The sequence below is a fragment of the Prorops nasuta genome, unplaced genomic scaffold (genome assembly GCF_024137725.1).
Source record: "Prorops nasuta isolate Cenicafe-Biocafe unplaced genomic scaffold, Cenicafe_Pnas_1.2 PNAS00006, whole genome shotgun sequence".
In the NCBI taxonomy this organism is placed as follows: Eukaryota; Metazoa; Arthropoda; class Insecta; order Hymenoptera; family Bethylidae; genus Prorops; species Prorops nasuta.
In genome coordinates, this window is record NW_027116803.1 from 6,147,205 (window position 1) to 6,170,054 (window position 22,850).

The 22,850-nt window shown below is 29.1% G+C and overlaps 6 protein-coding genes across 7 annotated transcripts; 5 read left to right on the forward strand and 1 right to left on the reverse strand.

Annotated features, from left to right (window-relative positions):
- The first annotated feature begins 1,764 nt into the window (after positions 1–1,764).
- Positions 1,765–4,423, forward strand: LOC136774303 (chymotrypsin-2-like). Its single transcript, XM_066728494.1, has 6 exons — positions 1,765–1,854; positions 2,803–2,873; positions 2,955–3,200; positions 3,333–3,446; positions 3,918–4,070; positions 4,154–4,423. Exons 1-6 carry the CDS (start codon positions 1,806–1,808, stop codon positions 4,298–4,300), a joined length of 780 nt encoding a protein of 259 aa, XP_066584591.1. The 5' UTR covers positions 1,765–1,805; the 3' UTR covers positions 4,301–4,423.
- Positions 4,424–6,144: 1,721 nt separating this feature from the next.
- Positions 6,145–8,242, forward strand: LOC136774637 (trypsin-1-like). Its single transcript, XM_066729053.1, has 6 exons — positions 6,145–6,152; positions 6,581–6,710; positions 6,795–7,034; positions 7,167–7,280; positions 7,792–7,941; positions 8,026–8,242. The coding sequence occupies exons 1-6, from the start codon at positions 6,145–6,147 to the stop codon at positions 8,170–8,172; spliced, it is 789 nt and encodes a 262-aa protein (XP_066585150.1). The 3' UTR covers positions 8,173–8,242.
- An 850-nt stretch (positions 8,243–9,092) lies between these two features.
- Positions 9,093–13,623, forward strand: LOC136774139 (charged multivesicular body protein 7). The gene is made up of 4 exons (XM_066728250.1): positions 9,093–9,493; positions 9,597–10,377; positions 10,460–10,649; positions 11,384–13,623. Exons 1-4 carry the CDS (start codon positions 9,258–9,260, stop codon positions 11,449–11,451), a joined length of 1,275 nt encoding a protein of 424 aa, XP_066584347.1. The 5' UTR covers positions 9,093–9,257; the 3' UTR covers positions 11,452–13,623.
- A 1,037-nt stretch (positions 13,624–14,660) lies between these two features.
- Positions 14,661–17,849, forward strand: LOC136774296 (trypsin-5-like). Of its 2 annotated transcripts, XM_066728482.1 has the most exons (6): positions 14,661–14,708; positions 15,509–15,579; positions 15,659–15,901; positions 16,029–16,142; positions 17,142–17,294; positions 17,380–17,849. In XM_066728482.1, exons 3-6 carry the CDS (start codon positions 15,668–15,670, stop codon positions 17,524–17,526), a joined length of 648 nt encoding a protein of 215 aa, XP_066584579.1. In that variant the 5' UTR covers positions 14,661–14,708; positions 15,509–15,579; positions 15,659–15,667; the 3' UTR covers positions 17,527–17,849. The 2 variants fall into 2 exon arrangements, with proteins under 2 accessions (XP_066584579.1, XP_066584580.1); XM_066728483.1 differs by lacking the exon at positions 16,029–16,142.
- A 931-nt stretch (positions 17,850–18,780) lies between these two features.
- Trmt61 (tRNA methyltransferase 61) lies at positions 18,781–20,356 on the forward strand. Its single transcript, XM_066728219.1, has 4 exons — positions 18,781–19,456; positions 19,531–19,803; positions 19,879–20,048; positions 20,126–20,356. The coding sequence occupies exons 1-4, from the start codon at positions 19,102–19,104 to the stop codon at positions 20,273–20,275; spliced, it is 948 nt and encodes a 315-aa protein (XP_066584316.1). The 5' UTR covers positions 18,781–19,101; the 3' UTR covers positions 20,276–20,356.
- A 146-nt stretch (positions 20,357–20,502) lies between these two features.
- LOC136774116 (tubulin gamma-2 chain) lies at positions 20,503–22,814 on the reverse strand. Its single transcript, XM_066728218.1, has 9 exons — positions 22,495–22,814; positions 22,200–22,402; positions 21,969–22,115; positions 21,748–21,884; positions 21,485–21,679; positions 21,272–21,383; positions 21,067–21,198; positions 20,813–20,995; positions 20,503–20,705 (listed from the first exon to the last, which is right to left on the reverse strand). The coding sequence occupies exons 1-9, from the start codon at positions 22,541–22,543 to the stop codon at positions 20,505–20,507; spliced, it is 1,359 nt and encodes a 452-aa protein (XP_066584315.1). The 5' UTR covers positions 22,544–22,814; the 3' UTR covers positions 20,503–20,504.
- Between the last annotated feature and the right edge of the window lie 36 nt (positions 22,815–22,850).

The following is a 22,850-nucleotide window of genomic DNA, read 5'->3' on the forward strand; positions in this document are numbered from 1 at the left end:
TATTAATAATCGGCGTAGTTGCGGGCGTGTGTGTGTACATGTACGGCATTACGGAGCGGCGGAGAGGTACGAGCTTCTTTTGTTTTTCGAAAGGGAGGTGTCAACGAAAGCGACAGTAAAGTAATTCTTCCGTTCGATCAAAGCCCTGATTGCTCGCTTTCAAACTGATTTATCTCAGCAATCATGCTTTTGCGGATCTTATAATATAGGACTTTTCTACTTAGTATAGCCTCAAGAATCTCTGGTCAAAATCTTTCGGTCTTTGGCTGGTTACACCCTGTATATCTATATATATTGACTCCGCCCACGTGTCAGATCCCAATAGGGAATGTACAGCGAACACAGTTGAAAGCGAAATGTTTCTGTGTAACTAAATATGTACATATACACGCATAAATATAACACCTTACAATTGACTGATAATATGCACATATACACTAACTAATACATATTTTCATTTCATTGTTACTGTATTTGCAGTACTTGCACTATCATGCAAGCACAAGAATGCTCAATAATAAATTAAAGGTTGTATTTAATTAATTGAAGATAGTCTTCATATGTTTCTCAAAATGTCCCTTAACGGGATCCCTCACGCGTGCTTTACCGACAGTACAAGTTAATAAACAATTCGTTTAATAAAAGTAAAATGCGAAGCAAATTGCACAAACGGGCTTCTTTATGACAAGGTGCCAATTCTAACGAGTCAATCGAGCTTAAAAAAACTCAAATCGGATAAAGAATAACGTTATACCACTGTCCCGCGTTCTTGAAGTGGAAATAACCAAAAGTAACCTCTCTTCAAGAAAGTAGCACAATGGTACAGCGTTATTTTTCAATTAATTTGAGTGTTTTTAAGTTCGTTTGACTCGTTAGGACTGGCACATTGTCCAGCAAACGCCCGATTGTTCAATTTGCTTCGCATTTGAATTTTATTAAACTAATTGTTTATTGACTTGAACTGTCGATAAAGTAGGCGTGAGGGATCCCGTTAAAATATAATATATGATTCTCTCTCTCATTGAACTTCAGCAAATTGAAACTCTTGATAAAGTTTTTAGACGAACGTTGGGTCATTCGAGGGTCAAATGAAGTATTTTAAATAGGTATCCTTTCTTTGTATCATATATTACTATAACATATATGAAAGCTATGACAAAAGATTTTCGGGATATTATAAGAATGTGTCAATTCATGCATATGTCGAAAACGAAAATATATACGTATAAAATATATAATCGATTTTCTTACTTTTCGAGATACCTATTGTCTGATTAGATCAAGAGGAAATATCCTTTTTTCTAGGAAATATTTTTTTAAATTGTACGAGTCATTGCATTATTAAATGATTTAATCAAATATTAATATCAATATCTATAATGATACATGATAAAATTTTGCTGAAACATGATTTTTGTGTGGTCTGTTTTGTTGTAATATATTATGATATCCTTGTTTCTATTGTGTATACAATTATTCAATGTTCTCTACAATATTATTTAATATAAGCAATACTGGTGATAAAATGTCGGAATTAAATATAAAAAATAAGTGCAAAGGGATAAATACAATTATTATCATCTTGAAGATGCAGATTAAATGAGATAATTAATTGCAATAAGCTTCCGAATGATTTGTTGAAATTGAAGTACCTATTACAAAATTAAATCCGATAACGATAAAATATTTTTTCTATTCGGAGGAAACGCGATATTGATGATAACAAAATCTGTTCTATAAATTGACTGCTTTGTGCTTCATTTCGATAGTTCTCTGTTGGATTCTCCAATCATATTTAACTGATCATGGCAATTACAGTATTGTGCCTTTTAGCTTTAGTGGCGGCATCACAAGGTATGTAAGCTAATGAAATTAATGAGGTTAGGCAACTCTTAATTTAAACAATATCTTTTTTTTCCCCTTATAAAATGCGTTTACATATGAAAAATAAAATAATACAACTCTATAGATTGTGATAAAAATGTAAAATACTCGAATTTCGAATCTCGTCGTGGACATTTGCTATAAACCACACACATCAATAAATTCACACACGATTTTCTCAAATTATTATTCAAGTCAGCCGGAAAAATAACTCAAAAAATAATCATCAAAGAATTTCAAATTTTAAATATATATTCAAAATCGATTTATGTATCGATGATATGGAGTAGAAGATTTTTATGGTATTGCATAGCTCTTGTGTTATAAATAATTTTCTGTCAAATTTTTCATGGTATTATTGGCTGTTAGTTTTCCAAATTGTGGCTTTGTAGAAAACCAAGTATAATTTAGTCAAACTTTCGGATAACAAAATGACAACCGTTAAAAAGAACGTAGTCAATATTTGCTTTCCAAATTCAAACTGCTGTTATTATCTTATCAGAAAGATTTTTTGGAATTGAAAAACTGAGAATTATACCGAAATTTTGCCTATTTCAATCACGTTACAGAATTTCTTTTTTTACATCATTGATCAAGCTTCAGAGGGCTCTGCAAACAACAGTGCGTGACTGTATTTTTTAAGTAGATGGTGCCTCCATTAAAATGTCTTAAATTGTTAAAATATAATGTACTGTCCATTAATGGGACAATGAAAATACTGAACCTCTATTTACATTAAAGTATTTATTTTATATATACATAGAAACTCCCTAAATTAATACATTTTTAATGTCTGTCGCTGGTAACAATTCCTTCTAAATTGAACAATAAAAACATTCTAAAGTTATCCAATAGCTTTATTTATATCGATATATACTTGAGTGGCAATTAATTAATTTGTAATTTAATTATTCTCAGCCTTGCCTTACGACTTGATGCCCCAAGTAAATAACGGACAAATAGCTGCAAAAGGACAATTTCCATATCAAGTATACTCATTACTATTTTGTAAAGTATATAATCGTCTTTAAACCATAAGAAGAAAATTAATTATTATTTTACATTTTTAGGTATATATTTTGGGTAAAATTAGTAAATGGCAGGTGGTCAGTGAGTGCGGAGGGGCGATTATAAGTGAAAATTACGTAGTTACTTCAGCACTTTGCTTAAAAAAGAACAATGCCCATCGGTTTGTCGTCTACGCTGGAACGACTGACCTTCGTGAATTTGAAGGCTACAAGTATGAAGTTGAAGAATTTATTTATCCCCCGTCTCAAGATTACGAAACTAAGGAAAATGATATAGCTTTATTAAAAGTAAGAGCCCTGTCACATATGTATATTCGTTGCAGTTTATTGTCGATTATAAGCAGATTAGCTCTTCCTATATTAAGTATGTGGCTCTTATATAAACACAATTTAATACGAAATAACATCTATTATTTTCAGCTAAAGAAATCATTTGATAAAGTACCAGAAATCCAAAGTATTGCTTTACCGAAGAAAAACGATTCTCTTAAAGCTGGAGACGTTGCCATTGTTTCTGGTTGGGGAAAACAAGAGGTAATTTCAATTTTTAATTAATAAACAGCAATTTGCCCTCCCGCCCTATGGATAGACAGTTATATAAATTCTTTTAAGTATATCAGATTTTAGTATTCAAAGATGGTTATCTTCATATGTCAATTTAAGAAGTATTGAGAAAACAAATCAAAACAGTTAATAATATTAATACACTGATGTAATAAACTAATCGCGCAAATAACGACCCGTGAGTCATTACCATAATAGGAATTTTTATTTGCACGGCTATAAATGTTCTTACTATACCTATCCAATATAAATTTTTCAGAAGATTTATATTGAATTATAAATAAAATCTAGTCACTTAATTGCTTTTCTTATTTTCAATAGTAAGCTTTACTAATAAATATAGAATATCTATTGAGCAGATCACATTTTTTAATAATTATCGTAATATTAAGCAGTCTTTCAAATCTATATATTACTATACACATTGTTTTCCCAATATAGGGAGATGTAATAACTGACGCGTATCTTCGGTATACTTCTGTTGTTATAACTGACCTGGATGAGTGTAGAAAAATATATGAATATGAGGCCAATATGATTCGTAATACTAATATTTGTGCTTATAAACGAGGAGACGATATAGGGCCGTGTTTTGTAAGTCAAATTATATTTTTTTAAATCAATTTTATGTTCCGTCAACAGGTATTTATTTTAATATTTACTTATATAATTAATAGGATGATGAAGGCGGTCCTTTGACTAAGGACGGAGAACTTGTTGGTATTATATCTTGGAGTAGGAATGATTGTGCTGACGGTACCTTCCCATTCATTTATACTCGTGTATCTTCTTATCTCGATTGGATCAAAACGAACACCGTTTAAAATTTTATAACATGTACCAATACATTTATGAAACTTCCTTTTTTAAGATGTATTTATCTTTTAGTATGTGTATATTTGAATTAATAAAGGCATAAGATATTGTGAAATAATTTAATAAATTAAGATTATGGTTTTCTATTCCATGCATATTATATATTCATTGAAATGCAGATCGAGAAAAGGACCCCAATAGTATCCCTGGTAATTTCTAATTATTATCTACTGCAATTACAACCGGTAATGGGTATCCAAAAGACTAGATAGCTATTATTTGTCGAAAATACTTCAGTTCATATATATAAAACAGTAAAGGTTAACCCGAAATTAACAATCCCCATTTAAAATAGGAGAAAAAGCAGTAAAGTCCATTCCAATTTTTAGGACTAGAAGTTAAAGTTACCTTGAAGGTTGTATAAAAATAAATATGCTTCAAGATCGTATTCCGAATATTAAAGTTCATTCAAGAATTTGCGGGATATTTGGGCTTTGCCCATAGAGGATGCTCCATGTGAATATCTTCAGAAGCTGACGAGATACGGAAAGCATTTGCAGACTAATGTTGTTGAATTTCTGGAGTAATATGGCCTCCCTTCAATAGATCGGCTTGATCAGACATAGGAAGTTTCTCAAAAAACCGTAATCAAGAATGAAAATATTAAATGCCAAAATTAAGTAGACGACGTCAGTGATACTATGTATAGAAAACGTTTAGCAAACTGAGATAGAGAAATGTTTATATGTAGCTGTATACGTTTTTTAAACATATCACCTCAACAATTGACTGTTTTTAAAACTAATACAATTTTATCTGACAACCCTTAGTGTACACATGCATGTTCAATGAATTTGATTGATATATATATATACTAAACTTGAACCGCGACATCTATACCACACATCTTTTAGAATAGATAATTAGGTAGCTAATAATATTAGAATGAATGGAGTATTAGGGGTAAATAATTATAGTCTTCGACAATATTCCTTTGCCTCGAAAACTATGAATTTATAACAAATGTATAAAGGAGATGTGAAAAGTATTTTATAAATTTCATAAAATCAAGATTTTGGATGAACTTTGGGTCATACGAGGGTCAAATGAAATATTTTAAATAGATGTCCTTCCTTTGTAACACATATTACTGTAGCATGTATGAAAAGTTAACAACAGAATTTCGAGATATTATAAAAATGTGTCAATTCATTCAGACGTCGGAAACGAAAATATATAATCGATTTTCTTACTTTTTGAAATATTTGTCTGATTAGATCAAAAGAGATTATTCTTTTGACAAAGAAGATACTTTCAAGTGTTACAAGCCATTGTATTATTAAATGATTGAATTAAGTATTAACATCAATATCTAATTATAATAAGATAATATTTTGCTAAATCATCGTTTCTGTATGACTCCGTTTTATTTGACTATATTAAAGTGTTCTTGTTTCTATAGTGTAAATATTCAATTTTCTCTACAAGATTATTTAATGTAAATATTACTGGTGAGAACAATATTGGAATTAAATTCAAAAAGTAAGTATAACGGCACAAAAACGATAATTATCAGTTTGCACATACATATTAAATGATAATTAATTGAAGTAAGAGTAAGCAATGATTTGTTGAAACTTAAGTACCTAATGTACAATATATTTCATATCTGATATCGAAAGAGATATTACTTCTTTTTTAGCAGTTTCCATTTAATCAGACATTGATGATAGCAAAAACTGCTCTATAAATTGACTGATTTGTGTGAATTTGATAGTTCTATTCGACTCTTCAACCATATTCAACTAATCATGGCAATTACAGTATTGTGCCTTTTAGCTTTAGTGGTGGCATGACAAGGTATGTAAACTAATCAAATTCATGGGGTTGATTAGGCCATTCTTTCTCTTAAAAAATCTTCCTGGTTTTGCTTTAAAAAATACCTTAACATCTAGAAAATAAAATGCGACAATTTTATGGGTTAATAAAATCCCTAAATATAACCAATTTTGTTTCCGTCGGATCTTCCCGCTATAAAGCGTTATACCCTCCTATAAATTTACAATTATTTTTCTCCAATCAACATTTTCCATTTAGTCGGAAACATAATTCAAACAAAAATTTACCAACTCGTTTCAAATTTTAAATGCAAATCCAAGATATCGTATCGTACATTTAATACGAACATAACGAAATAATTGATATAAACTAATGCATTTGTAATGCCTATCGATGGTAACACTTCTTTAACAATTAAAAAATATATTTAAAAGATTTTTATCCAATAGTTTTAATCATATTGATATAAATTTGAGTGGCAATAAATTAATTCTTAATTTACTTCCAGCTTTACCCCATGACTCGAAGACTCTAGTATTGAACGGACACATAGCTGCGGAAGGACAATTTCCACATCAAGTATACTCGCTATTATTATATTTTAAATATGATCGTCCTCAAACAAAAAACAGACAATTATTAAAAAAATTTTATCACTTTTAGGTATCTATTGCGTACAGAGAAGTAGTATGGCTAATCGATCAGTGCGGAGGGGCGATTATAAGTGAAAATTACGTGCTTACTTCAGCACTTTGTTTACAAAAGAGATTACCCGAGGGGGTGGCTGTCGTTGCTGGAACTAATGATGTTAACAACAAGATTTATATGTATGATGTTGAAAAAATCATTCGTCATCCGTTACTAAATTTCCATACTAAGGAGAATGATATAGCTTTATTAAAAGTAAGAATACTCCTATTAACTATATTAGTTGCAAATTATTTTTGCTCATAGTAGACTATCTCATGCTCTACTAATTAAATACGTGGCTGTTATATGAATAATTGAGTACACAATAGTATTTATTATTTTCAGCTAAAGAAATCATTTGATAAAGTACCAAAAATTCAAAGCATTCCTTTACCAACGAAAAACGATTCCCTGAAAGTTGGGGACGTTGCTACTGTTTCTGGCTGGGGAAGAAATCAGGTAATTTTACTTTTTGGTTAATTAAGCAACAATTTGGCTTGCTGTACAATGAATAGACATTTATATAAATTTTTCTATATATTTATTTAGATTATAATATTAAAAAATGATTTCCAATTCGTATTACAATTTAAGAAATATTGAGAAATCAAATCAAGAACAATCAAAAACATTAATGCATTAATTTATACACTAATCTTACAAGTGATAGTAAATGAATCATTGCCATAATGGGAATTTTAAAGTGCACAGCATTAATATATTCTTTCTACCTAATTTAAACTTTGCAAAGAATTTTAAGTTTACGTTAAAACTAAAAGATAATTTACTTTTTATTATAAGTAAAATCTAATCATCTAGTTGTATCTATAATTTGAAGTAGCATGCTTTACTGCTAAATTGTTTATCTACTGGGCAGGCCACCTATAACGATAATTATAGCATCATACTAAGCAACGTATCAAAGCTCAATTTTACTGTGTAAACTATTGTTTTTGTTTTTCTAATATAGCGAAAAATAGTAAGTGACAGTCAACTTCGGTTTACTTCTGTTGTTATATCCGATCAGAATAAGTGCAGTAAACGATATGAAAATCAAGGTCCGATTCATGATACTAATGTTTGCGCTTATGACCCTCACACTCCGACAGGACCGTGCTTCGTAAGTCAAAATACATTTTTTTTTAAATCTATTTTATGTTCGTCAAGAGAAATTAATTTTTATTTATCCTTATATAATTAATAGAGAGATGAAGGTGGTCCCTTGACTGTCAACGGAAAACTTTTTGGTATTGTATCCTGGAGTATAGGTGATTGTGCTGATGATGACTTTCCATCTATTTATACTCGTGTATCTCCTTATCTCGAATGGATCAAAGAGAATGCTGTTTAAAAACCTGAAAGATGTACCAATAATTTGTGACCCTTCTCTCTTTTAAAATGTACCTGTACTTTAAAATGTATTTGAGTTAATAAACCTATTAAGTTTATTGTTAAATGGTTTAATAAATAAAAGTTACCATTGTTCGTTCTATATATAACATTGTTGGATATTCAAAGACGGAAACTGCTGGTAATCGAGAAATTATTTTAACTGAAAATGCTAATTCCAGTTTAAATAATACATACAGTAGAATTGAAGCAGAAGTTATCTATCGGTATTTCGAAAAAGTCAGGAAAATCCGTTCATATATATACGTCCTGGATAAAGGTTGAAGATATATAGCTTAAATTCGATATATGAAAACTATACTTTAAGTCCTTATTTTTAATATTACAATCTATGAACGAGTTCAAGGGATAATCAGACTTTTTATTTTTATACAGGGTGCTTTATGCGAATATTTCCAAAAGCAAAGGAAATTCGGACAAATTTTATGTAAATATAAAAGAATTGTACAGTGAAAGAATTTCACTATTTCTACACTATATCAATTTTTTACGAAATTTGTCATCTTATATACAATGAAAAATGGATTAAAACTTAAAAAAGGAATTTTTAATGCAGCACGTGCAAGAACGGCGATTAAAAAAAAACTGGAAAAAAATTTATTCGTTTTCGCAAATATAATTATAATAAAAAAATTTTAAATCATTGTTTAGGCCAAAACAACCTGTATATCTTGGAATAGATTTTGTAGCTAACAGTCGGCTGCCTTATTCGCCAATTTGTCTGACTCAAACTAACAATTTTCTCCTAATCCAAATCTTTTTTTTATATGCGGAAGTTTCGTAACTAGTTTCAGATTATTCTAGGGATTTTTTGTTATTTTCCGTCCCTCGTTTTGCAGCACTGCGAACCCAGCTGATCATCCTTGATCCGAATTTAATCACTGAACAGTATGTCTTTGTATAAAGTTGTTACTTATACTGTCAAGTTTTGTTCAGTTAATAAATATATTGCTGTAGAAAAGTCTAAATAAATTATGGAAAGTTGACACACACAAATTATACACATTTTATATATATTTTATAAACATGGCTAAATCTCAGGAAGAAGAAAGGCGAATAAATGCTCTATTTTCACCCATCCGTAATAATTCAGTCAATCCACAAGATAGAAGATCAAAATACGACTATTGGACAAAAAGAATAATTGATTATTTAAAAACAAATGCTAAGTGCACTTTTACCTTAAATGATTTAAACAATGCTTTTCAAAGAAATGGCTCAATACCACATTGTTTACCAATGATAATCGAGGACCTTTCTAGGTAAAAACTTGTTCATAATTACATTAATTCTGAACCCTTAAAGGTTATTTTATAATATTATAAATATATTAATTTACTTACAACAATACATTTATTTTTACAGATGTAAATTAATTATAAGGGAAAATGATTTTCTAAAAGATCCAAGCAAATCTTGGATACTCTGGAGTTTGGATATGCTTATTAAAAAACCTTTTGCATATGCATTCTTATCAATGAAAAATATTTTAATAGGAAATGTAGAAAATGTTGACGAAAGCTATATTCATATTGAACCCTTGAAGAGCATTGCCAATTTTATTTTATCTGCTGCTGAAAGTAAAGAGCATGATTTTTTGATGACAGTAACTGAAATTTTGAAGGACTGTCAACAAAACGAACAATACAAGACTATTACTGAAGATACAGTTATATTAGCAGTACAATGGTTACAATATAACAAAAAGGCTGTAATATGTAAAGATTCAAATGAAAAAATTGATAAATTGTTAATAAAATTTTCCAAAAATACAGTCAATGATATAACAGAATTTGATAAAGCTATCTATAAATTAAGAGAAGAGGAACATAAATTACTAAAAGGAATTCAGCTTCTGAATGAAGAAAGAAATCATGTTATTGAAGAAGCTAAATCAAGTTTAAAAAATGGTAATCGCAATGTAGCAAGAACTTATGTTAAACAGAAAAAAGATTTAGAGCACCGTATAGATAACCACCATCAGATATTGAGTAATGTAAAATCTATTAAAGCACATATTCAAAATACAGAGGTAACATCGTCTGTATACGAAACTTTCAAAAAATCATCTATCTTTATAAAGCAATTAAGAAAAGACCAACCTACTGAATATGATATTAAAGATGTAATTGAAGATATTTCTGAAGTATGTAGTTTATAGTTTATATGTATATCAGTTTACTTATAGGTATTTTAAATTTATTAATAACAAATTCATATTTTTATAGGCTATATCTGAAATGAAAGAAACTGAAATAGAGATTAATGAAGCTATGCCAAATCCTTATACAGATTCTGACTTAGAAGAGGAACTTGAAATGTTGTGTTCAGATAAAATAACAATACCTGAAACAGATGTGAAAAGCAATTCATTATGTGAAACACTAAATATCAATGCAATTAAAATTAACGAGCAAGGTAAATTTTAGTTTCCAAAATTGTTGTTTAAACAAGATCATCTTGAGATTTAGAACTTCAATTTTCTTATATTTCCATTAGAATTAAAAATTATATAGGTTGTAATGAATAAACTAAATGCTAATTGAATAATTCAAAAATTAAGAATTTTAAAAAAGTATCTTTTATGGATCATTTTTAAATGCTTGGGGTTTTTGAAAGCTGAGTGGCATATGGTTGTCTTAAATTTTATTTTATGGGATGATGTAATTTTTATTCTATATTCTTTAGAATGATTTTGATAATTTTTTATAATATTATTCAGGGTTTTTCTATAACTGTGGCACATAGGAAACTTTGTACCAAGTATTGCACTGAGTATTACAATATCTCATCTTACTTAATGTTAAAGATAATGAGCAAAATTAATTTAAAAAAAAATATATTTATAACAAACAATAAATATTATTAAACTAAAACGATCGAAAATCAGTGCTTTAAGATTGAGTTAGCTGTAACATCAGTAAGCTTTTTAGCCTAGTGATGCAAAATTGTAGATGTTCAGAACCTCCACTCTGACCTTCAAACCAAAATAACTGTATGAGCTTGAGAATCATAGTAGGGGCTAAGCGTCTGAAATATTGTATCACCGTTTTAGTCTAATTATACTACTCGTATATGCCAACTATAGAAAAAAACCCTTTATTCATTTTGAAAAGAGAAACTATATATTTGTGTTTTTAATTTCTTTACAGATATACCGTATCCTATTACAACCAAATCGCAGACTACAAAAAAAATTCGCGAAGCATTATTGGAGTAAATTAATTTACACTAACGAATATGACTTTATAAAGGAAAACGCCAGACGAACTAAATGAAAGACTAAGATTAATTTGCTCTTTCTGAAACTTTCATTAACCTTTAAACCGAGTTCATAAATATTTCTTGTGAATGAAATAGAAGGAATAGTTTTACACGTTGCATCGCATCGTGCTGATGTTACAGTTTCATCGAAAAAAAAGCAGTGCCTATATGGCAAGTACAGTGACTCCCATTAATATTCTGATACTATGGAATCCTAAGAGTATTGTTATTGTTCTTGTTTATTTATTATCAAACCACTAGATCTATTCCGTATTAATTAGTCAAACCATATTTTTTTTAAATATTAACATATTTTATAATTTTCTTATTTAATTTTTTACAAAATTAACCTCGATTAAATAAATTAAGGCATAACTTTAGTATCACAACAAAACTTGGACACAAAAAATGCATAATACTTTTAAATAAAATTGTTATATATTCGAACCCATTCACTTTATAAACATTAATTGTACTTACTACTATTTCTATACTAAATAATATCACTGATATTATAAACAGAAAATATTTCGGTTACCCAAAAGAAATTAAAATGTTGAAAGACGTCACTCAAGCAGAATCCTACTGAAACTTAAGATCTTAACAAAAAATACTGTTTGCTCTGGTGCTAATTGCTAAGGCACAAGTGGCCTCAAAGTGCACCTCGGATACTTAGAACATTCTGAAAGGATCATCTGGTTTTCACATGTATCGCAAAATTCTTTTTATATGGGCATTTGTAAATTTATCATCCAGAGCTAGCTGGCCCAAACGAGCAAACGCATTAAACGGGTCCCTCATGCTAACATTACAAAATAAAATCCGAATATACGTGTCAATGATACGTCATTTATTTGACGACCAAATTGAAACTTATACCATTTTAATAATCTCACGATTTACTAATTTTAGAAAAATAGTCACATTTATCCCCTATCGTTTTTTCAACAATAATATTCTTTTTTATTTTGTCAAAAATTAACTATTTTACTATAAAAAGGCAATTCGCGACATCGCTAAAATGGTAAGTATAATGAATTTCGCAAATTGATTATCAAATAATACCCTAATATATTGATATACATTGTGGTTTTTAAATGTTGTTATGAAGGATCCCTTCAAACAGTTTGAATAATTTCGCAGAACGGAACAGTCACGAAGGCCTTTAAGACCTTTAGTCCTAATTTTGAAATCTGTAAGGTCGAACATTCTATTCCATGCTCGACTCTTTTACTTAAATTCATATTGCCTAAATACTGTATAAGTTCACATCAAAACTACTTTAATAAATCCATTTTTATATTAAAAATTAATACTTGGTGTACGGTTATTGAAAACTAGCAAATAGAATCATATTAAATTTATATAAATAAATAGTAATTTAGTACTTCACAGAACAATTTCTTTATTTTATAACATAGTGCAACCGTTTCAGGATGGTATTAATAATTTGGTTGATATAATCTAAATGTATGCTATGTCACTCTTCAAGTAATCGTTACTTTAATTTGTTTTTGGAACTGATCGGCTGCTATAAAGTTTATAATTTAATAATTCAAACAGATTTTTAATTTTATTTATATCAGGAGATTGTTCAGGTAGATTTAGTCCTCAAGAAGAGCACAATCATGATTTCTGACTCAGGCGCACATGTTTTTAATGATTCATATCTTTCGAATAAGTTACCGTTTTAACCATCTTTTTTATAATTCAAATTTTAAAAGTTGTAGAAACGGAAAATCTTGATGAAATGATTATAAAAATAAAAATACTTTTAATATAATAGAAAAAGTGGAACAAAATTCACGAAAAATTGTTGAATTATGATTTTTTTTGGTGTATCTTATACTAAATACTCCTCTTGAAAGTTAATACTTCAAAGCAATAATATAACAAATAAACCTGCACTAAATGTGGTTTATGTTTTAAATCGTAATCCTGGTATATAGAACTTAAAATTGACTGGTATATTTAATTTCTCTACACTTTTTAGAAAATTATTTTTTAAAAGATCCATGTAGATAGCTTTGTCCACAATTTCTTGAATAAAAACTATCTCGCTTACTCCTGCGGACTATGTATATGTATGCATTCCTACACCACATGCTGCCACTGCCGCATCAGCTCCAAATTGAATGCTGGTCACCTGTGATCATCACATCATGCAACATATTAAATTTATAAAATAAAAATATTTACGTTTGCTGCAAATATGTTTCTAATTATATTATTATGTAACAGATTTAATTATCGAATAATAAATAAGTGCAAACAATAATAATATTGTTTTAATTGTGCATCTTAAAATTAATGATCTTTTTTGGGCACAATTGGTTTAAATTAAAAAATCGATTTCTTAAATTATGTCAAAACATGTATATTGCTTTAAATCAAGTTGTGTACATTTAATGTTTCTATCGACAAATAAATTTGCATATTTTCTAGTTAAGAATATAGTTTAGTATTCCTAGATACTTTATTTTTATTTAAATTATTCCTATTTTTTATATTTCACAAATTGCTAAGGCGGTTCAAATTTGGCTCTACCTTCATTGTATATATATATAAAATATATATTCGATTTTTCATATCTTTCGAGACGTTTATCAGATTAGATCTAAATGATTCACCCTCTTCAGAAGGAACATATTTATTACGTTCTATGAATCACTGTGTTATTAATCGATTTAATCAAATATTAGTGTCAATATCTAATCAGAAAAGATGATATAGTACTAAGACACGATTTCTATATGATAACTGTTTTATTTTACTATACTATGATGTTCTTGTTGCTATTTATGTAAAAACAGCAATTTTCCTAAAATATTATATAATTTAAATATTTCTGATGTGATTTATTCTCAGAATTAAATTTCATAAATAATCATAGTAGGCCGAGAATAGTTATTACTTCTATAGGTTTTTACATATTCTGCGATTATCAATTGAATGACTGATAACTAAGTTAGTATAAGCTATGTTTTTTTTTGTAATTTTAAGTACCTACAGTAATCGTATCCGATATCGACACAATTACTTTCTGTAATTATTATCTAACCGGATATTGATGATAACAAAAGCTGTTGTATAAATTGACTGCTTTCAGCTTTGCGTGAATTTTATATAGTTTTCTTTAGCCCTTTCATTATATCTGGCCAATCATGGCAATTACAATAGTGTGCCTCTTAGCTTTAGTGGCTGCTTCACAAGGTATGTAAACTAATTGAATTAAGGGAAATTTGTCTTTGAGAGGCACGAAGAATGCAATAACATTGGCATTATTTTTATAAATTAAATGTCTTGGAAAATAAGTTTCAGCATATTTTATTTCACTATAAACGCAAAATACATTCCAATATTATTAATAAAAAAGAAAATAAACAATAGCAACACTAACTCCTGTTAAACAAAATGATGCACTGGCCACTTGAGGCTCTAACCTTCTCTAGTTCATCTGAAACAAATTCAGTGAAGACCTATTAAACCAGACTAAATTTTGGGAGTTTACAAATTTATTGAAAACTTACAGAGATATTAAACTAGCACCGTTTGAAAGAAACAACAAGTTTTTTTTTAAATATCTACTATTTTGTTATTTAAAGGTTTTACTAAAATTTAAAAAACATAAAGACTCCCGAGATTAAGAATAATTTTATCATTTTTCGTCCTTTTTAATTTCAAATAAACTGGTAAGGTTGCAGTCGCTGCAGAACGTCCCGCGCAGACCAATGCATTATTTTATTATTTTAAAAGAGCTAGTGCTGTCTTTTCTTTTTGTTTATTTTTAACAATTATATTGTCCATTAATAGAAGAATAAAATATGCTGAAACTAATTTTCAGTAGTATTTATTTATTACTTAAAGAAAATTTAAAAATTATAATCTCGATAATAACATTCCACTTAACAATAAAATAATAAAATTATTCGAAAGTGCCTATAATAGCTTTATTTCTACTAATGTTTACTGGAGTAATAATAAATTAATTCGTAATTTATACATACTTCCAGCCTTACCCTATGACTTGAAGCCTCAAATCATTAATGGAAATTATGCTAGAGAAGGACAATTTCCATATCAAGTATACTCACTATTATTTTTATAAGTATGATCGACCTTAAATAAAAAACAGAAAATTATTAACAATTTTACATTTTTAGGTAGCAATTATGCACAAAATTTTTGACACCCAGCTCTATTATTGTGGAGGCACGATTATAAGTGAAAATTATGTGCTTACTGTATCCAGCTGTGTAAAAGTGAATCATCCCGAAATGATGTTAGTTATTGCTGGGGTTAATTTCATTGCCAACATGACTTTTGCACATGAAGTTGAAAAAGTTATTGCTTACCCAAACGATGAAAATCATAATCCTCATAGGAACAATATAGCTTTATTGAAAGTAAGAACTTATAATAAATATTTGGAGCAAATTATAATTATCTATCATAGCAGACTCTTTCTTATTATAAAGTGTGTGCTGTCATTATATGAATAAATCAATATAAAATACTGTCCATTGATTACAGTTAAAGACACCATTTGAGAAAGTACCAACAATTAATAGCATTTCTTTACCAACAAAAGATGTTTCCTTCAAAGTTGGAGACATTGGCATTGTTGCTGGTTGGGGATTTACTAAAGTAATTTTACTTTTTAGTTAATAAAGCAACAATTTTAGAGCCTGCCCAGTGCATAGATGCTATAGCTAATGCATTGATTATACACTATAATCAATGACTTCTTACATGACAACCATTAAGTCGATCGTTATCGTAACGAAAATTTCAAGGTGAAAATTATTAATATATTCTTGCTTTTCAATTATTTTTGAGAAGGATTTTATGCTTACGTTAAATTATTATGTATTCTTAATTATAAATTAAATCTATTAATTTCATTGTAATCCATTCTTTGCAGTAGAAAGTTTCATTGATAAATTATCTATCGATTGGTCAAAAAAATGTCTAGTGTTAATCGCTGTTATTATAACTAATTAAATACAAATTAGTTTGAGTTAAACTTATCAGCTACTTCTTGTTCAATTGATAGAATAAGAATCAATTAATTTTACAACGGTAACTTATATTTATGCGTGTGTGAACCCGTTTTACATGCACACATAGCACATTCATATTCATTTGTTGGTATATATAGATTAGTGCAGCCAAGAGAGCAAATAAGAGAGAGAGAGAGAGGGAGAAAGAAGGAGAAACAGAGATTAATTAAACTTTATTTACAAACACCAATTGCGTTTAAACAACAATGAACTTAACATTTTCTCAGTTATTTAACTCTGGATAGATTTATAAATTCTGGCAGTACGGCGCCAGATTATTTAACAAATCTTTGCTCGTTTAACTTTCAGTCCAGAATTTGTCTTTATTTTAGATCGAATTAACCTTGGATCAAATACCAAATGTGCTTTGTCGTCTGTAATTCTTTTATTATTACGAAATTTACAGTCTGTCCAAACTTAAATCTCCAATGTACGTTTCTGAAAATTCACCCTTTTTTCACACCAACCTATTTACATTTTACACACTAACTCACACATACACATTCTATTACAATTACATTAAAGCAAGCTTTCAAAGCTCTATATTTTATTGTGTTGAATATTTTGTTTTGTTCAAATATAGCCACATGAAATTGTGTCAGACCAACGACTTCACTATACTACTGTTCTTATATCCGATCAGGATGAATGCCGTACAGCAAATAAGTACAATGGTAGGATTTATGAGACCGATTTTTGCGCTTATAACCCAGATATTCCGCAAGGACCTTGCGTTGTAAGTCAAAATACCTTTATCTTTAATCTCTTTTATGTTCGTCAACAAGCATTCATTTTAATGCATTCTTATATGTAATTAATAGGGAGATGGTGGTGATCCCTTGACTATCAACGGAAAATTTGTTGGTTTTGTATCTTGGAGTAGAGATAGTTGCGCTTCCACTGAATATCCAACCATTTATACCCGTTTATCTTCTTATGTCGATTGGATCAAAGAGAATGCTGTTTAAAAATCCGGAACACTAATCAATAAATTTAGAACACTTACAGTTTACGTGGCACATACTATAATATTTGAGGCTCCTTCGAGGCCTGACTGACGTTTAAGCATTTGCACAATGGTGTGTTCTCCAATACAAAAATCAAAAACAATGTTTATAGCCACTAAAATAGTTGCTATATATGTATTGATGGGTTCTCAATAAAATATATACATATACAATTGTTTTATCTTTTATCAAAGCTTCCCCTGATACTCATTAAAATGTTGCACTTTATATATAAATATATTATGTTCTAATGCTAAAGCTAGACCGAAGAAACAAAATCTCAATTTTCCTGATATAACCATTTATCCGCTATAATTCCTCTAACATAAATTATATATATAAATTAAAAGAAATAAAAATAATTCTTCAGACCATCTTACCTATACGATATATGATACCTATTCTTAATTAATGAAATATTTAATTGGAACTTATAAAATGTGGAGCTTTAAAATGTTCTATTCTTGATGGGGACTCGAACCTTATTGATGATCGAGTACTTATCCTTTCTCAATAGTCCAATGCTTTAAGGGGATGCATTAAGTGGCAAAAAAATATTTTCAAATTATCTTCTACATTTTTAGAAATTTGAATATTTTCATAAAGACCAAAATGATTATATTGATCTGCTTAATTGACGTAAGTGCTTGTATTTTAGATTAAAAAAGAGAAAAAAAAGGGATATTAATCATTTTATTTTATTTCCCATCAATAATTAAGAAAAAGGGAACCTTACGACGCTTCGCCAAACTTTAACGAGTCATTTAAGACCAAGAAGAAACAAATATTTCTATACATAAAATACTATAAATGTAGAAGATTTTTTGGAAAAACTATAATAGCGCAACAAACATAAATTTGAAGTACACAGTGGGAAATTGAATCGTGTGTGCTTTTAACTATAGTGTAGTATATCATTTTCCATGTTAAATTACAGAGTGAAACTAGCCGAATCACACACGATTCAATTTCCCACTGTGTACGTGCCACTCCACACGCCGTGTAATTTCAAGAAGAGTTTTGCCACTAATATCATACAGATTTAAAAAATATATTAATATATGTTTATAATTCCTTTTAGTTTATCTTTTACTAAACTTACTGGTACTTATAATGCTAGTAAGAATGCTACCTGTCTAAGAAATTTAGCTTTAAATAATTTGATAGAAAGATTTATATGGATTGATGTGTAGGTGTACATAGATGGTTTATTTCGATTTGTTAAGTGTTTTGTAGCTTAGTAGAGTTAAGTAACTAATTTAAAAACACCGTGATTATTAACCAAATGTGAAATCTCTTTTAATTCCTTTATATTATTTATTTAAAAGTTCGAATTTGTGCTTCATAATTTTCAAGAAATAGAACAAAAATACTAGCGTTAATAAGCACGTTTTATTACAAGTCATTTTCAATGAAGTCAGGCAGGCTTTAGGCGTGACTCAAGCAACGACTATGAATACCGCCCTAAAAGATCAGCTGAAGAGAACCATGTGCTAATAACCTCACATTTCAGTATTATATTTATATACACACATAATGAGTTTTAATAAAGTTAAAGAACTGATAGAAGAGGGAGATGTTATTATTCTGTACTTAGGCCCTAGTAACATGCATTCTATAGAAGTAACATCTAAAATTAAAAATAAAAATGATATAGAAATTGATAATGTATTTCAAACTATATATGGAGCTCTTAAAATTGAAACATTAATTGGACAGAAATATGGTAGTAAAGTAGAGCTTTCAAAAGGCTGGGGATATGTGCTGCAACCAACACCAGAACTTTGGACTATCACACTTCCTCATAGAACACAAATTATTTATACACCGGATATAAGTTTAATAATTCATTTAATGGATATCAAGCCTGGAAGTAAAATTATTGAAACAGGTTAATATTTAATTCAGCAGAATTTAAAATACTTTTTTAAACTTGAATATTATTTTTTACTAAATTTACTATAGGAACTGGAAGTGGATCTCTTTCGCATTCATTGATACGTGCTATTCGTCCTTATGGGCATTTATACACTTTTGATTTTCATGAACAACGAGTAAACATAGTTCGTTCAGAATTTAAAAGTCATGGTCTGGAGGAGTTTGTTACAGTCAGTTATAGAGATTCGTGTGTAAATGGATTTGGAGATGAGGTAACTGGAAAAATAGATTCAATATTTTTAGATCTTCCTCATCCATGGTTAGCTATACAACACGCAAAGAAAGCTATGAAAATATCTGGTAAAGAAAAATGTTTCTCATAAGATTTATAATAATATTAAAGAAAAATTTTATTTGAATTTTTTCCTTCAATAGGTGGAAAATTGTGTTCATTTTCACCATGCATTGAGCAAGTTCAACGTACATGTAAAACCCTTAGTGAAGAAGGATTTGTTGAATTGCAAACATATGAGTGTTTACAAAGAGAATTGAATGTTGTATATAGAAATCTTCCTTTGTTAGATTTAGAATGTTTAAAATATCAAGTATGATTTATTTTTTTTAATTTATTCAGATATTAAATTAAATACAAAATGTACTAAAAATAATTGTTTAATTGTAGCGTGCTCAAGAAGATAGCAATCAAGAGAAGCAAAGGCAGGAAACCAATTTACTAACAGTTACTCATAACCATTCAGTACCTGGGCATACAGGGTTTATTACCATTGCTACTTTACCACCAAAGCGTATGTCGAAATTTGAAAATTTATAATGTTTCAAATTATCAACAATCTAAAATTGTATAAACTATTTTGTATCTATTTTAATAAAAATATAACAAACATTAATTTAATCACATCAGATGAGCCACGCTCGAACTATTAATAAAGAATTTTAACTTATGGCATTTAATAATATACTGATTTGTAATACTATTTGTTTCAACAAATTTTCTTCGTTAAACTTATTATGAAATATGATCTCATTGAGAAAGTAATTGTTTAAGATTCCTTATTAGGATTCCAAGTTAAATAATCTGCGCGCGTCGCTGCTTGATATTCTTTCACCAAATACTCAACAACTTCCCTAGAGTTATCCAACTCCAGCAGATTGTCTTCAAACATTTTCTCTTTTCGAAATTGTTCCAGGAAAGCTTCTCGTTTCCTAAGTTTATCATATTGCTGTAAAGCGCGATCAAAAAGCTGAAATTTACAATTAAAATTAAATATATATATTGAAGTAAGCAATACTAATTACTTGAACTTAAAATAAAACTAAAGATTGATATCTCCCCTGTAATTATACTTACTGACGATATATTAGTGTGATTAGCAAGCATTAAACCAGACACTCTATGAGTGCTTTGTATATAAGGAGATTTCCTTGAAAGTGCAACTTGTATACTAGCTGGTCCCCAAGGTATAAATTGGGCAAGTTTTCTTTCCCTAATTCGCTGCAGTGATCTGTGCACTTGAGTTGGATCTACTTCACCCTAAAATGGGAATTGCTCAAAGATTGATCCAGAAAGAACTCATATTTAAAATGAGAAGAAAGTAAACATACTTGGATTATATTTAAAATAGAAATATAACAATGAGCGGCATTCCTATCTAACGCAGTTGAAACCATCATGTTCTTTGGTTGAAGTAATCTTCGCATTACATCTAACACAGAAGTTTTTCGCACAGATGCACCCTATTTATTATTATTTATTCCATTAGTATATATTTCAAATTTTAAATTAATATAAACAAGATAAATATTATACCTCTTGGTCTGTTGTAAGGGGAGTATATCCTGTCATCAGAAAATGTAGACGAGGTGTAGGAATTAATGGTGCTATTAAACCAACTAAATCATTATTCATATAGGAAGGATATCTATAAAAAAATACTTTTAATAAAATGAAAAATAACCTTTTTTACATTATTAATTACCAAAATCATGTGTGTGGAGAGAGAGAGAAGGAGAAATAAAATACCTAAGGGTAGTTGTGCTGACAGACATTATAGTGGACACAAGTTTGTTAATTTGTGTAAAGCTTGGATTTTGTATATGCAATCTATCTGAGGCAATTCTATTTAATGCTGTATTATCTAAAACAACAACGCAGTCTGCACATTGCGTTAACCTTTTTAATGTGAGTAAAGAATTGTAAGGTTGTACAACAACATCACTATAAAAAAATTTTAAATAGAAAATAATTCATGAATACAAAATACATCCAGTTTGTTTCATATTTACCTAATTTCATCTTGATTTGGAAAAACACTGTAAGTCTCAATTAATTTTTTTGGAAATCTATCAGCAAGAGATTCAAGCATAAAAGATCCCATTCCAGAGCCAGTTCCACCTGCTATTGAATGACACAATACAAAACCCTAAAGCATATGAAAAATTTGAACATATGAAAACACTGTTTGAACAAGACCAACTATAAAATAATATTAATTTTCTTTAGGCACCTCCAAACTATCACTACCATCAGCTTCTCTGTCAAGAATATCAAATATTTCTTCTTGTAATTTTTCTCCCTGATGGTATCCTGAAGCCCAGTTATTTCCAGCTCCACCACCATGTTTGGACAAATAGATATTTTCTGGATTATATAACTATAATTGAAAATAGTTTTTAATTTTAACACGTTAAGTGAGAAACTATTTCAATAAAGTTATTAATATTCTCTGAAAACTTACTTTTGAATATGGGGAGTTCATAATAGTATGAATAACCCTGGGTTCTAAATCTAGTAAAACTGCTCTTGGGATGTAATGTTCATCATCTGATTGATAAAAAAACACGTCTTTTCTGTCTGTACCTTCAGTAGCATAATCTTCTAAAATTCCTTCAGGACTGATACCATGTTCTGCACAAAGTCTTTTCCAGAATTCAAAGCCAACTGAAAGAATTAATTATTTATATTATCCAATTTTAGATTATTAATGAATTTAAAATGACATCAAAAAAATAATATAAGTATACATTACATACTTTGATTTCCACATTGGCCAAGCTGAAGAGTTATCATTTCACAAGGCATGTTGAAGATTTTTGTTGTATAATTAAGCTGAACTTCCAATTTGTATCATGGCAATGATAACAACTATAGTTTTATTAATGGATTGCTTGTTTGGTTTATTGGATTACTTCATCTGTTAAACAGACCACCCCAAACCAGTCTTGAAGCCTTTATGCCGGAAAAAGAAAAAAAATTAAAAATCATTCGTTGGTGCGGTTTTTAATGTTTAGATTTTTTAACCAATAAAATAAGCAGAATAAGCATTTAGCTAGCTTATAGCTCTTATAGTACTTTATTGCAGAGGGCGTAGACAGGCACACCACTTTTG